This window comes from Orcinus orca, chromosome 1, assembly GCF_937001465.1.
Source record: "Orcinus orca chromosome 1, mOrcOrc1.1, whole genome shotgun sequence".
Classification (NCBI taxonomy): Eukaryota; Metazoa; Chordata; class Mammalia; order Artiodactyla; family Delphinidae; genus Orcinus; species Orcinus orca.
In genome coordinates, this window is record NC_064559.1 from 32,881,374 (window position 1) to 32,897,939 (window position 16,566).

Here is a 16,566-nt window from a genome sequence, read left to right on the forward strand (position 1 = left end):
CAGTCCTGCTGAAGTGGTGACTCAGGAATGAGGGTGTCAGAAGGGGATTGTACCATAATTTTTGAAACATCCTATCACAGTGTTTTTAATATACCTTAAAACTCTGTGGAATAATATCGTATTTAGGCTTTTGACTTATATTTTTAATAAGGAAAATTTGATTGTAATGTTTTTTTTATATTGCCCCTGTTTGGTATAATATTCTTCTTGCACCTGTAGCCCCATTATTCTAGCTTGGGTTACTTAAAATGTATTGAAGGGGATAGAAATGAGTATTGCATCTTAAATAAAATAGTCTTGGACAAGTGGTTCCCACTTATCACTGAGGTTGTTCAAAAGGCTGCACTCTCACAGTGGACTATTGAACCCTTATGCACACCAAGCATTACATCTCACTTATACCTTACTAGCATTCTTGTGCTGGTTCCTTGATTTTAATTTAAAAAGTAATAAGTCCTTGAAAAAATACAAAGTAAGAAGCAAAAACCCTCCATCACCCTAGTCTCTTTCCCTCACAGGGGAAGCAACTATAAAGTTAAGATGTCAATTTAAAAATATATTTACAAGATGAAAATTATTCTTAAAAGTCCTTGGGGGCATTTAATCATTGAAGGGTATGCTGAAGAAGATAAGTAACAGTTTGACCTCCAATCCAGAGACTATTGGCAATAAGTGTAAACAGTGCTCTAACAACATGGCCTGATAGAACTCTAGAACTAAAGAAAAAGCTAGGATTGGGATTATTGGGCCCGAATTCACATTGTTCCTAATGAAGAACCTTAAAATCATGAAATATTGACTGATCTCTAATTCTAAGTCATTTCAGAATGCTATTTTCTATGTCGAAGAGTGGAGTTTGAGAGAGAAATAAGAAGGAATAAAGTCCAATTTGGTTTTAAAGAATCATGGAGAAATGAAGATTATTTCTTTCACAATTTCCCTGTAGATAGAGCTCTTCTATGACTGACTGTTTCACTAAAGCAGGGAAATACAGGGTGTTATCCAGAAAATCATATCAGTTTACTTCAAGTCAGTCCTCTTCTGGGCAAACACATCTTTAACTTCATTTGTATTATATAGTATTTTAAATTATGAATTGTTTTGTCTTCTCAGGTCAGTTTCTTTTAGCCACGTGGGTTTGTTCTCTGTTTATTCCTTCCTCCTTCCCTCTGTTCCTTCTTCTCTCCTGTACTCCCTTTTTTATTAGTGAATTGGAAAGACGATTTCCTTATATATGCTAAACTATGCAATAGCAAAACCCCAAAATATAACTAACATTTTATGAAGAAGACAATAACGAAAAAAATTATAGTGGAAAAATCTTAGGAAACTGGAAGGAATTTGGGGGTCTTTTCTGTCTCGAAGTAGATTTGGAATGTGAATTTCAGGTTCTCTTTTTTAATGCAGGGTTGCTAGTTGAGCCTTTATTTTGTTTCCAGAAAAGCAATCAGCTTACATATTTTTTTTAACAAGGTTTTCTTCACCTTTGGAAATTAGTAATGATTAAAAAGAATATTATATAGTTAAGTGATGTCTAATTTTTTCCTCATGAGTTCACCGTACTTCAGGTTATAACCCTGATCTGTTTAATCCTCCAACAATCCTGAGAGGGAGCCAAGGGGCAGATATGTTCTCTCCTCATTTCACAGATGAGAAAACTGAGGTTCAAAGATTCAAAGTGAGGTTAAGTGCTTCTGCCAAGGTCATTCTCTGAGGTGAAGCCGGAGCCGGGAATAGCACCTCATCCTCTTGTTTTCTCTCATGTGATTCTCCATCCGCTGACCCACTCTGACTGTAAAAATGCACTGTACCAGGCCTCACACAGTCCCTGAAACGTCCTTTTAGTAGGACACCATGGTAGTGACAAGATTGAACAGATATAAAGAATGCTGTAAAAAAGGACCTGTCTTTTTTGTTGACTCCATTCCATAAAATTCCACAGCCACACTGCATGAGAAACATGAGACATCCATTAAGATCATGTACCCATTAGTTCCCAAAATCTAGCTAGAACTAGATTTTGCAGAAATTGAAGACACATCTTGTGGCCTGACTGCTGAAAATGAGTGTCTCAGGAGTCAGAGAGGCATTGCTGCTCAACAAAGTCAAGAATGCCCTTTGCTAATTGTTTCTCCTCCATTTCTGAGGGAATTTAAATTCGTGATCGGCACCATATATTATACTTCAATACTATTCACCATCCATCTTGTACGTATTTGCAGGAAAGAATGTTGCCCAAGTCATTATATCATGCCATGATTCACAGTCGTATGACCTTAGGTGGCAGCTCAGCAGGAGCTTACCGGTGCCTTAAATCATCCCTGTTGTGGACATACAAGAGCGTGACCTCTGACTTCCCAAGCTGTCTCTTCATGAAATGAAAATGGAACTGCGAGTTTAGGGGAAAGTTTTGAAAGTGCCTGGCTCTTGTAGTCATCTAATGAGGTCCTCATTTCTAGCTGCTAAACATGCCCTTTAATTGGTGGTCACTCGAAAATCAATGATAATATAACTGTCCAACTCTTTGGAGCTATTTTTCTCTCTGCTTTCTATCCTGCAAGTGCACGATAAAAGAAACCACCCATTCAGCCATTATCTTGTGTCACTTACTATTCAGAGATCAGTCTTCCTTTATGTGCTCCTTCAGGAAAGACCTGGGTTGTATTTTTCACTTGCCTCTCAGGCAGAGAGTAGAGTCCCTGGCACAGATTAAGTCCTCAGAAATGTTAGATGGGTGGATGGGTGGGCAGTGGATTGCAGCACATGAGCAACTACAGTAACATTGTGATTTTTTACTGTACATGACAAGGAAATGACCTCAGTTGGGGAAATAAATGCCTAGCACATATGCCACCACTTTCCCCTTCCATCTTCATTACAGTCCTTACTAATCTATTATGACATTTTTTCCCATTGGGTCTAGACATGACCTCAGGATGCTTGTAGAATATAAACAGTCCTGTGCAATGTAAACCTTGTATAATGTAAACAATGCTTTACTGTTTGATTTGAGTTGGGACACGAGAATAGTCCTATTTTCCATCCATAACATAGACGTTGGAAATAATAGCTAATGCTTATGTAAACATATAGATTCATAGGATAGAAAAAATAATTTTTAAGAAATGACCTAGTACAGACTCGGGGAAAATATATGTTACCTTGATTATAGAAATTTGGTTCAGCCACTCAGCTTCAACCTTCAAAAATCATGTCACTTTTTATTTTAAACCAACATGTGAATCCAAGGTATAGCAAAATAAACCATAAACCTTGCAGAACAGGGCCCTTCTAGATACGATCTCGTTAGGACCTGATCCTCCATGGTTGTATCTGCACAGAGGGGTAATGCCAGGTCCCCTACTGGGAAGTTGAATTGGAGGAAGAGATAGACATAGAGGTACTATGGGTAATTATAGACTGACATGGTCATCAAGAAGTCCTATGAAAAATAATTTCTGGTGAGTATAGAGTAAATCAGCAATGAGAAATGGAGAGGATTGGAATTAAGTAGACTCATCACTAGTCCGTGGTTATTACCAGTGTACCAGTTTAGCAATGAATTACTCAAGGTAATTGATGCTAGGTAGTCTAACAAACACTCCTGAAAGCCAAGTGTCTTAACTTAATAAATGTTTATTTCTCTTGTCAGAGACCAGTGTGAATTAGGTGGTTCATTCTTAGCAGATTGCTTTCAAATAGTGCTTGCTTTCAGGAACCCATGCCCCCTCCACCTTGAGGTGTTGTCTTAAATGCATGACTACCTAAAACTACAGCAGAAGGGAACATGGGCAATCATGCATAATATCTCCTGGCCAGGCCTGAAAGTGGTAGACCCATGCCTTTCAACAAGAATGCAAAAACTTGACCTCTGCCTGGCTCCAAGGGAGGTTAGAAAAGGTCATTGTTCTGTGTGTCCAGGAAGAGGAGAATGAAATGCATCTCACTGTCTCATCCATAGCTAAAGGCAGGTAATCTGTGAGAGAGAGCAATGTTTGCAGATGGTGATACATGAAGATTGAGGAAGATTGATTTCTCAATCATTGAGGAGTACTGTTCCATCTAACTGAGTTCTGAGTGGTAATAAAGTCATCCACTGAAAACTTACCAATCTAGTTTGTGTGCAAGATATTATGAATTATAGTCTTACCGTTAATTTAGCAGACCCACAAATATTTACATCTACCAAGCACCGTGCTGGCAACTGCAGCTTACCAGTACTTCTTTCCTGGGCCCTGGATAATTTCCAGTAGTTGGTGTCAGGATCTAAGCTATCCACTTGATGTGGACACTAGTCCCCTCGTAGCCCTCTCACAGGAGCCTTTAACCATTCGTGGCCAAAAACAAAGGAAATGGGAAGAGTTACTGCTCTGCTTATCAGAAAGTGTCTCCTAAGGTCTTGTCTCCTAAATCATTTTTCTGGCCCCTTTATAGTAATTCTTTCTTTATTCACATTTCTTGGCCTACTGAACACTATAATCAAATCCTCCCTCGATTTTCTTTTTTCTGAAGTATATAAAACTACATTTTCTTCAGCCTTTTTTAAAAAAATGGTAATTATCTTGTTTATTTGTATTTGGAAAATCTAATGAGATCACATATTTAAAAATCACATACTATCAAAAGATAAATAGTAGTAGTAATTCCTTCTGGAATATTTTTCCCCCTCATCCAACCAACGTTAGGTCCCTTACCCCCTTTCTTAGCAACTTTTATTAATTTCTTAAGTGTCTATCAGAAGTTTTTTGTGGCAAAGGTACACGTGTATGTTTCAGAGGTTACTGTTGTCATGAATTCACAGAAGCCGGAGCCTGGAAAGCATTAAGTGGTCCTGAGCACCCCATTTCCAATGAGAGAGCGTAGCAGTGCTCAAACGGCTGGGTGTCCTATAATTCAACTCAATTCTGGCACTATCTACCTGTAGATAGCATCAGATCTCATGTTAAGGGCTCAGTGCAGCAGGAATGCACACACACACTTCAGGTGCCAGTCACCAAGTATATGTTGTCACCTGTGCTTCTGACCCTTGTACCACAGATCAGAGGTTCCAACGACCCCCTTCTTAGCTTTAATTAATTTGCTCAAGTGACTCATAGGACTCACAGAAATATTCTATTAACTAGATTAACCGGTGTATTATAAAATGATAAAACTCAGCAACAGCCAGATAGAGAACATGTATAGGACGAGGTATGGGGAGAAAGCATGGAGCCCACTCTCCCCAAATCTCCATGTGCTCACCAACTGGGAAGCTCCCTGAACCCTGTCCTTGGGGGTTTATGGAGGCTTCAGTACACAGGTGTGACTGAATGACTCATTGGCCATGGGCGATTGAGCTCAATCTTGAGTGGCTCTTCCCTGCCCTGAGGGCAAGGGGGTGGGACTGAAAGTTCCAACCTCTAATCACAAGGTTGGCTCCACAGGCTGCCTGCTCCCATCCTTAGATGCTTTCCAAAGATCACCTTGTTAACATAACAAAAGACACCATTATCATCTCATCACTTAGGAAATCCCAAGGGTTTTAGAAACTCTGTGGCAGAAACTGGGACAGAGACCAAAAATATAATTCTTATTACTCCTAAAGCACAGTTATCTAGGTAAATGTTTGTATCACCCCCGGAACAGGCAGTAGTCACCAGGGAAAATAAGTTAATTGCCAGTCTTTTCTATTACTTTTTAAAAATCAGATTTAAGAAGAGAATTTTTTTAATGGCCAGTGAAAATGTCTCTTACTTTAGCTCTTGCCTTTTTCTACGTATTATTTATTTTTTCAATTTTTAGTTTAGTTTTGAAAAGTGTCTTTAAGTTATTTTAAGGCTAGAACCGAACCTTCCAGGGTTAAAAAAAATATTGCCTCACTTGAAAGAGATTATTTTAGACTTAGTGAAATGGATTTGATGCTAGAGGACATGTGACATCATACATTTGACCTTTTTGAAATGATTTACATTATATCAGCTACATTTTAAGTCCAGCAACTGCAACCCAAAAAAAGAAAAAAAAAAAACCCTACTAATTAAGGAAACTTTGCAGATTGATGGCATTAGATTATCAATTAAGATCTCAGTTTTAAACCAGATTTTTCCTCTAAATAGGGATCCAAAGAACACTAGTTTTAGGGTCAGTCTAATTAGTCAGACAGCCTTCTGATTGTTTAGTGCCTTCACTTGAAGTTTGTGAAATATTTTTGAATATCACCTATGCTCCCATGGGACATTAGTGAATGTGAAGTCAACAAAAAAGAAAAAAAAAGGAAGAAAAAGCATTTTGTAGTAAAATAAACTTGAGAAGTCCTGGGTTCAGGAAATTTAAACATGTTTCGTGACTGGAGGGCTTTTGAGATGTGGAATGAGCTATAATGTGCTCTGTGAATTTCACTGTTAAGTAGAGTTTGGTCTGAAGTGTTTTTAAACTTTATTTTGTTCTACAACCCTTTGTCAGTGGAACATTTTAAAGGACTCTTTGTTTCTAGCAACTTTGGAAAATGCTGTTCTGGTCTCAGTTAAGCCCTTGAAATCTTAGTATTTGGAAGGAGATCCACACACAAGCTCATCCAATTTCTGGTACAGAAATCTACCATGTATTCATGCTATAGGCTCACTCAGCTGTGGATGAGTATTTTGATAACAAAATGCTCACTACCCATAAATCAGCTGATTCTGTAGTCGGAATGCTGGTCTGTTAGGAGGTTTTAACCTTTTAAGTGCCTTTTACTATTAGAAAATTTTAAGTTTTAAAATTTTGTCTGTTGGACCTAGATCTGATCTCTGGATTAAGATAAGTCCTACTCAAGTAAAAGAATCCTTATTTTTCAAGGATGATTTGTACATGAAAAAAAAAATCCATATACTTAAAATCATCTGTAAATAGTGACTGAAGAGTAATTGAAAATACATTTGAAAATAATTTTCATTTGAAATTTATGTCAAAATGTTATTATATAAACGAATCCAGTATATTTTCTCTTATAGCCAGTAAAATTTAGGTTAAATTTTAATTAAGCACAAGTGCTACAATTAAAAAAAAAGAATTACATTTAGTTTTGAGTGATTATTTCAGCAAAACTGGTTTATGGGACAGTAAACTGTCCTTCACTGCATGTTCAATGTTAGCAGCTCAAACAGGTTAATTCTGGTAAAAATTCAAGTTTTCCAAGGCCTTCTCTTAATTATTTGATACTCAATTGCTTTTTCTTTTACTTCTATTGTATCTCTTTTTTAAATTGTTAACTACACATCCTCATTTATCAGTGGCTTTGTATGTTTAACCCTGCAGATCTCTGGTATTATTTACAATGGCTTCATGATATTATATCTTTAAAATTCAGAATTTCACTTTAAAGTTGATTTGAATTTTATTTCTATTATACGGTATTATGTTTTTGTTATGAATCCATCAGTGAGTAATTTGCTGAAACAGGATGAGCAGTTTGCTGACTTAGAAGGGCTGGAATCTATAGACACCTTAAAATTAGGATGTAGATAACGAATAGTTGGATGACAAGAAACCCTGTTATATGAAAACAGGAATAATAATGAGTGTTCCAAATCTTATCTTTTCTGTTCTTACTTTTCTCCAAAGGTTAGTTCTAGAGTCCTTAATTCTCTATTCAGTATTAAATGATTGACTATTTGCAGCCTTCCCACCATTCTCCCCACTTCTAGGTCTGAGTTTGATACACCTTTTGGTTTCATCCTTTCTTTGTGAAGTAGTGTTCCTAGTCAAGCCAGAAGGCTGTTCCATTAAAGGTTTAGCATTTTAGTGATTTTAGTAGTAAGGGTAAGGATAAGTGGTCTTCAGCCCGTCACAGTCTTCCACCCAACCTTTCTTCAGATGAATTTCCTGCAGTAGAAAAATTAGACAACCAGGCTGAATGATTGAGTCCCTGACCATGACTAGCAATGAACTACTCAGCCCTGGCTTCCTGGGCATGCCATCCTTCAAAAACAGCCTGCCAGATGGAATCTCAGTCCCCTAGCTTGGCATTCAAGATACTCATACTCTAATCCACCAAAATCCACTTCCAGTAGTTCTCCCCACTTCTTTCATACAGCAAATATCCATTCACCCAACTGCATTCACTTATCTGGAGTACAAATTCTTTTCCTTATGTTCCAATATATCCCTATTTCATCTGCCTAGGAAGTCTTTCAAATTCTTCACAATCCTAAATCCTACATGGTCTTTACTTTCCTACCTTTACAACTTGACCTTAAGAAAATTTTTGCTTTCCAAGATCTATAAGTCAATCAATCAATAAACCATTAATAAGTTCATAGGCTGCTTCAATACAGTTCTCCTCAATACAAATATAGTTGTCAATCCTTAATAATAACAGCTTACATTTGATCACATAGAAATGTATTTTAACTCACATATTTGTTATCTAAAATGATAGTATAGCACTCTTCATTTTGTTGGTTATTTTCACGTGTTTTAACGTCAGTATCACCTCTTTGAAGACTTAAAGTATATGTTGTCCATTTTTCCAGTATTTTAATATCCTGCCCTGTTTTACACTTAGTGGGTGTTCAATAAATGACTTCGACACTTCACAGAATGGAGAAAATTTTCCCTAATCCTACCTAATCCTACAAGCATTGACCCTGTCTGACTTTGCACATCACTTGTTAATGGCAGCTGGGTAGTTGTGTTTGATAGAAATTCAAGAAAAAATTTCTACGTGTTTCAAGACCAAAGCCACAGTCATATGAGGACCTTAGTCAGCATGATGAATATATTCTTAAACATATACAATGGAGAATTGCACTTTTATGATTTTGTGATGAATCACATGTAAAACAGTCATTCACATTTTATTTATTATTATTTTTAAATATCTTTATTGGAGTATAATTGCTTTACAATGGTGTGTTAGTTTCTGCTTTATAACAAAGTGAATCAGCTATACATATACATATATCCCCACATCTCCTCCCTCTTGCATCTCCCTCCCACCCTCCCTATCCCACCCCTCTAGGTAGTCACAAAGCACTGAGCTGATCTCCCTGTGCTATGTGGCTACTTCCCACTAGTTGTGTATTTTACATTTGGTAGTGTATATATGTCCATGCCACTCTCTCTTTGTCCCAGCTTACCCTTCCCCCTTCCTATGTCCTCAAGTCCATTCTCTATGTCTGCGTATTTATTCCTGTCCTGCCCCTAGGTTCTTCAGAACCATTTTTTCTTTCTTTTTTTTTTTTTTTTTTTTAGATTCCATAAATATGTGTTAGCATATGGGATTTGTTTTTCTCTTTCTGACTTACTTCACTTTGTATGACAGACTCTAGGTCCATCCACCTCACTATGAATAACTCAATTTCGTTTCTCTTTACAGCTGAGTAATATTCCATTGTGTATTTGTGTCACATCTTCATTATCCATTCATCTGTCGCTGGACACTTAGGATGCTTCCATGTCCCGGCTATTGTAAATAGAGCTTCAAAGAACATTGTGGTACATGTCTCTTTTTGAATGGTGATTTTCTCAGGGTATATGCCCAGCCGTGGGATTGCTGGGTCGTATGGTAGTTCTATTTTTAGTTTTTAAGGAACCTCCATACTGTTCTCCATAGTGGCTGTATCAATGTACATTCCCACCAACAGTACAAGAGTGTTCCTTTTGCTCCACACACTCTCCAGCATTTATTGTTTGTAGATTTTTTTGATGATGGACATTCTGACCGGTGTGAGGTGATACCTCATTGCACTTTTGATTTGCATTTCTCTAATGATTAGTGATGTTGAGCATTCTTTCATGGGTTTGTTGTCAATCTGTATATTTTCTTTGGAGAAATGTCTATTTAGGCCTTCTGCCCATTTTGGGATTGGCTTGTTTGTTTTTTTGATGTTGAGCTGCATGAGCTGCTTGTATATTTTGAGATTAATCCTTTGTCAGTTTCTTCATTTGCAAATATTTTCTCCCATTCTCAGGATTGTCTTTTCATCTTGTTTATGGTTTCCTTTGCTGTGCAAAAGCTGTTAAGTTTCATTAGGTCCCATTTGTTTATTTTTGTTTTTATTTCCATTTCTCTAGGAGATGGGTCAAAAAGGATATTGCCGTGATGTATGTCATAGAGTATTCTGCCTATGTTTTCCTCTAAGAGTTTTATAGCGTCTGGTCTTACATTTAGGTCTTTAATCCATTTTGAGTTTATTTTTGTGTATGGTGTTAGGGAGTATTCGAATTTCATTCTTTTAAATGTAGCTGTCTAGTTTTCCCAGCACCATTATTGAAGAGGCTGTCTTTTCTCCATTGTATATTCTTGCCTCCTTTATGAAATATAAGGTGACCATATGTGCGTGGGTTTCTCTCTGGGCTTTCTATCCTGTTCCATTGATGTATATTTCTGTTTTTGTGCCAGTACCATACTGTCTTGGTTACTGTACCTTTGTAATGTAGTCTGAGGCCTGGGAGCGTAATTCCTCTAGCTCTGTTTTTCTTTCTCAAGATTGCTTTTGTTATTCAGGGTCTTATGTGTTTCCATACAAATTCTGAAATTTTTTGCTCTAATTCTGTGAAAAATGCCATTGGTAGTTGGATAGGTATTGCATTGAGTCTGTAGGTTGCTGTGGGTAATAGTGTCATTTTCACAATGTTGATTCTTCCAATCCAAGAACATGGTATATCTCTCCATCTGTTTGTCTCATGTTTAATTTCTTTCCTCAGTGTCTTACAGTTTTCTGCATAAAGGTCTCCTTAGGTAGGTTTATTCCTAGGTATTTTGTTCTTTTTGTTGCAGTGGTAAATGGGAGTGTTTCCTTAATTTGTGTTTCAGATTTTTCATTATTAGTGTATAGGAATGCAAGAGATTTCTGTTCATTTATTTTGTGTCCTGCTATATAACCAAATTCATTGATTAGCTCTAGTAGTGTTCTGGTAGCATCTTTAGGATTCTCTATGTATAGTATCATGTCACCTGCAAATAGTGACAGCTTTACTTCTTCTTTTCCAATTCGGATTCCTTTTATTTCTTTTTCTTCTTTGATTTCTGTGGTTAGAACTTCAAAAACTATGTTGAATAATAGTGGTGAGAGTGAACAACCTTGTCTTGTTCCTCATCTTAGAGGAAATGGTTTCAGTTTTTCACCATTAAAAACGGTGTTGGATGTGGGTTTGTCATATATGGCCTTTATTATGTTGAGGCAAGTTCCCTCTATGCCTACTTTCTGCAGGGTTTTTATCGTAAATGGGTGTTGAATTTTGTGGAAAGCTTTTCCTGCATCTATTGAGATGATCATATGGTTTTTCTCCTTCTATTTGTTAATATGGTTTATCACATTGATTGATTTGCATATATTGAAGAATGCTTTCATTCCTGGGATAAACCCCACTTGATCATGGTGTAGGATCCTTTTAATGTGCTGTTGGATTCTGTTTGCTAGTATTTTGTTGAGGATTTTCGCATCTATGTTCATCAGTGATATTGGCCTGTAGTTTTCTTTCTTTGTGACATCTTTGTCTGGTTTTGGTATCAGGGTGATGGTGGCCTCGTAGAATGTTTGGGAATGTTTCTCCCTCTGCTATATTTTGGAAGAGTTTGAGCAGGATAGGTGTTATCTCTTCTCTAAATGTTTGCTAGAACTCGCCTGTGAAACCATCTTGTCCTGGGCTTTTGTTTGTTGGAAGATTTTTAATCACGGTCTCTATTTCAGTGCTTCTGATTGGTGCCTTTATATTTTCTATTTCTTCCTGGTTCAGTCTCAGAAGGTTGTGCATTTCTAAGAATTTGTGTGTTTCTTCCAGGTTGTCCATTTTATTGGCATAGAGTTGCTTGTAGTGATCTCTCATGATCCATTGTATTTCTGCAGTGTCTGTTGTTACTTCTCCTTTTTCATTCCTAATTGTATTGATTTGAGTCTTCTTCCTTTTTTTGTTGATGAGTCTGGCTAATGGTTTATCAATTTTGTTTATCTTCTCAAAGAACCAGCTTTTAGTTTTATTGATTTTTGCTCTCGTTTCCTTCATTTGTTTTTCGTTTATTTCTGATCTGATTTTTATGATTTCTTTCCTTCTGCTAACTTTGGGGTTTTTTTGGTTCTTCTTTCCCTATTCACTTTAAGTGTAAGTTTAGATTGTTTATTTGAGTTGTTTCTTCCTTCTTGAGGTAGGCTTGTATTGCTGTAAACTGCCCTCTTACAACTGCTTTTGCAGCATCCCGTAGGTTTTGCGTCATCGTGTTTTCATTGTCATTCGTTTCTAGGTATTTTTTGATTTCCTCTTTGATTCCTTCAGTGATCTCTTGGTTATTTAGTAGCATATTGTTTAGCCTCCATGTTTTTGTATTTTTTACAGTTTTTTCCCTGTAATTGATATCTAGTCTTGTAGCATTATGGTCAGAATAGATACTTGATACGATTTTAATTTTCTTACATTTCCCAAGGCTTGACTTGTGACAGGTCAGTATATGACCTGTCCTGGAGAATGTTCCATGAGCACTTGAGAAGAAAGTGTATTCTATTCTTTATGGGTGGAATGTTCTATAAATATGAATTAAGTCCATCTTGTTTAATGTGTCATTTAAAGCTTGTGTTTCCTTATTTATTTTCATTCTGGATGATCTGTCCTTTGGTGAAAGTGGGGTGTTAAAGTCTCCTCCTATGATTGTGTTACTGTTGATTTCCCCTTCTATGGCTGTTAGCATTTGCCTTATGTATTGAGGTGCTCCTATTTTAGGTGCATAAATATTTACAATTGTTATATCTCTTCTTGGATCGATCCCTTGATCATTATGTAGTGTCCTGCTTTGTCTCTTGTAATAGTCTTTACTTTAAAGTCTATTTTGTCTGATATGAGAATTGCTATTCCAGCTTTGTTTTGATATCCATTTGCATGGAATATCTTTTTCCATCCCCTCACTTTCAGTCTGTATGTGTCCCTAGTATGTGTCTGAAGTGGTTCCTTTGTAGACAGCATATATAGGGGTCTTGTTTTTGTATCCATTCAGCCAGTCTATGTCCTTTGGTTGGAGCATTTAATTCATTTACATTTAAGGTAGTTATTGATATGTATGTTCCTATTCCCATTTTCTTAATTCTTTTGGGTTTGTTATTGGAGGTTTTTTCCTTCTCTTGTGTTTCCTATCTAGAGAATTTCCTTTAGCATTTGTAGTAAAGCTGTTTTTGTGGTGCTGAATTCTCATAGGTTTAGCATGTCTGTAAAGGTTTTAATTACTCTGTCAAATCTGAATGAGATCTTTGCTGGGTAGAATTATCTTGGTTGTAGGTTTTTCCCTTTCATCATTTTAAATATGTCTTGCCACTCCCTTCTGGCTTGCAGAGTTTCTGCTGAAAGGTCAGTTGTTAACCTTATGGGGATTCCCTTGTATGTTATTTGTTGTTTTCCCTTGCTGCTTTTAATATTTTTTCTTTGTATTTAATTTTTGATAGTTTGATTAATATGTGTCTTGGCATGTTTCTCCTTGGATATTTCCTGTATGGCACTGTCTGCGCTTCCTGGACTTGATTGCCTATTTCCTTTCCCATATAAGGGAAGTTTTCAACTGTATTCTCCTCAAATATTTTCTCAGTCCCTTTCTTCTTCTCTTCTTCTTCTGCGACCCCTATAATTCGAATGTTGGTGTGTTTAATGTTGTCCCAGAGGTCTCTGAGACTGTCCTCAATTCTTTTTATTCTTTTTTCTTTATTCTGCTCTGCAGTAGTTATTTCTACTATTTTATCTTCCAGGTCACTTTTCTGTTCTTCTGCCTCAGTTATTCTGCTATTGATTCCTTACAGAGAATTTTTAATTTCATTTATTGTGTTCTTCATCATTGTTTGTTTGCTCTTTAGTTCTTCTAGGTCCTTGTTAAACGTTTATTGTATTTTCTCCATTCTATTTCCAAGCTTTTGGCTCATCTTTACTATGATTACTCTGAGTTCTTTTTCAGGTGGACTGCCTATTTCCTCCTCATTCGTTTGGTCTGGTGGGTTTTTTCCTTGTTCCTTCATCTGCTGTGTATTTCTCTGTATTCTCATTTTGCTTAACTTACTGTGTTTGGGGTCTCCTTTTTGCAGGCTGCAGGTTCGTAGTTCCTGCTGTTTTTGGTGTCTGCCCCCATGGCTAAGGTAGGTTCAGTGGGTTGTGTAGGCTTCCTGGTGGATGGGAGTGGTGCCTGTGTTCTGGTGGATGAGGCTGCATCTTGTCTTTCAGGTGGGCAGGACCGCATCCTGTGGTGTGTTTTGGGGTGTCTGTGACCTTATTATGATTTTAGGCAGCCTGTGTGCTAATGGGTGGGTTTATGTTCCTCTCTTGCTAGTTGTTTGGCATAGGGTTTCCAGCACTGTAGCTTGCTGGTCGTTGAGTGGAGCTGGGTGTTAGCATTTAGATGGAGATCTCTGGGAGAGCTTTCGCCTTTTGATATTATGTGGTGCCGGGGGGGAGGGTCTCTCGTGGACCAATGTCCTGAACTTGGCTCTCCTGCCTCAGAGGCACAGGCCTGACACCCTTCAGAGCACCAAGACCCTGTCAGCCACACGGCTCAGAACAAAAGGGAGAAAAAAAGAAAGAAAGAAAGTAAAAAATAAATAAAATAAAGTTATTAAAATAAAAAATATTAAAAATTTTATTTAAAATATTAAAAATTTTATTAAAAATTAAAAAGTAATTTCAAAAAAGAAAGAAAGAAAGAATAGAGCAACCAAACCAAAAAAGAAATCCACCAATGATAACAAGCACTATAAACTATACTAAAAAGCAAAAAAACAAAAGACGTACAGACAGAACCATAGGACAAATGGTATAAGCAAAGCTATACAGACAAAATCACAGAAAGTCCACCGCCTCAATTTTGGATGATTCATTGTCTATTCAGGTATTCCACTGCTGGGATAGATTTCCCTTTTTCTTCTTTGTTTGCACAGCTCCTGGCGCTCAGCTTTGGATTTGGCCCCACCTCTGCGTGTAGGTCACCTGAGGGTGTGTTTTCTTCACCCAGGCAATACAGGGTTAAAGGAGCAGCTGCTTCGGGGGCTCTGGCTCACTCAGGCCGGGGGGAGGGTGGGGTATGGAGTGCGGGGCGAGCCTGCCGCAGCAGAGGCCAGCGTGATGTTGCACCAGCCTGAGGCGTGCCGTGCGTTCTCCCGCGGAAGTTGTCCCTGGAATTCGGGACCCTGGCAATGGTGGGCTGCAAAGGCTCCCAGGAGGGGAAGTGTGGACAGTGGCTTGTGCTTTCACACAGGATTCTTGGTGGCTGCAGCAGCAGCCTTAGCATCTTATGCCTGTCTCTGGGGTCCGCGCTGATAGCCGCGGCTCGCACCTGTCTCTGGGGCTCGTTTCGGCAGTGCTTTATTAATCCCCGCTCCTTGCGCACCCCGAAACAGTGGTGTCTTACCTCTTAGGCAGATCCAGACATTTTCCTGGACTCCCTCCCAGCTAGCTGTGGCACACTAGCCCCCTTCAGGCTGTGTTCACGCAGCCAACCCCAGTCCTCTCCCTGGGACCTCACCTCTGAAGCCCGAGCCTCAGCTCCCAGCCCCCACCTGCCCTGGCAGGTGAGCAGAGAAACCTCTGAGGCTGGTGAGTGCTGGTCGGCACCGATCTGTGCGGGATGCTCTCTGCTTTGCCCTTCACACCCCTGTTGCTGTGCTCTCCTCCGTGTCTCCAAAGCTCCCCCCACCTCCCCCAATGCTCCCTGTCTCTACCAGTGAAGGGGCTTCATAGTGTGTGGAAACTTTTCCTCCTTCACAGCTCCCTCCCAGAGGTGCAGGTCCCATCCGTATTCTTTTGTCTCTGTTTTTTCTTTTGCCCTACCCAAGTACGTGGGGAGTTTCTTGCCTTTTGCGAAGTCTGAGGTCTTCTGCCAGCGTTCAGTAGGTGTTCTGTAGTTGTTCCGCTTGTAGATGTATTTCTGATGTATTTGTGGGGAGGAAGGTGATCTCCACGTCTCACTCCTCTGCCATCTTGAAGGTTCATTCATATTTTAAATACTCTTCAGAGCACAATTTTTAAACTTTTATTTCTCTAAACATAATTATTTAATAATTAAGAGGTGTCAAAATATTACAGTTGGTTTTTCTTGTCATTCTGTTTGTTTGTTTGATCCCATATTGTATCTTGGAGATTTGGGGGCAACTTACATTCTGTAGTAGTATACAGTATATATGCACAGTGTTTTAAAAATCTGATGTATAAATATTGAGTTTTACTGTCACCTAGATGGCAGATATGTAAAAAATAAATTCATTAAAATATTTCTAATGTCCTGGTTTTAAAATAGGGAGCACTTTCTCAATGTTCATCTCTTCACATAGTCATAAAGTTTCCTACTTTAACAAAAGTCACTTGGTTCTCTGCGCACCAATGAACTTGAATTTACAAGTTCATGCTAATGTGTTCTCTGCTAAAGTTGGGAAATTTTCTTTCTATGTGTCCATTGATATTTCACTATTTATCATGGTGGTGTAAATGCTTGGGTTAGCCTGACCTAAAGGCATCCAAATTCATGGAAATGGGACAATATAATTAAATATCACAATTAATGGGCTTGATGCTATTTCATTCTTCACACAAACATATTAAAAGTAGATTTTTTTTTATTACGTAAGATTTGGTTCTATATATAGTTCA

The 16,566-nt window shown here is 38.1% G+C and overlaps 1 protein-coding gene across 6 annotated transcripts in view; it reads left to right on the forward strand.

The window, feature by feature from the left end:
- Nucleotides 1-16,192, forward strand: part of LOC125964873 (uncharacterized) — a 53,134-nt gene extending 36,942 nt beyond the window's left edge. For 4 of the 6 annotated variants that reach the window (XM_049711582.1, XM_049711584.1, XM_049711580.1 and 1 more), the window contains 2 exons: nt 14,016-14,066; nt 14,862-16,192. In XM_049711582.1, the coding sequence (XP_049567539.1) occupies nt 14,016-14,066; nt 14,862-15,240 (430 nt within the window). In that variant the 3' untranslated portion in view covers nt 15,241-16,192. Of the gene's footprint in view, nt 1-14,015; nt 14,536-14,861 lie in introns of those variants that run through there. The other 2 variants (XR_007478183.1, XM_049711591.1) reach the window with 1 other exon arrangement.
- The last annotated feature ends 374 nt before the right edge of the window (nt 16,193-16,566 follow it).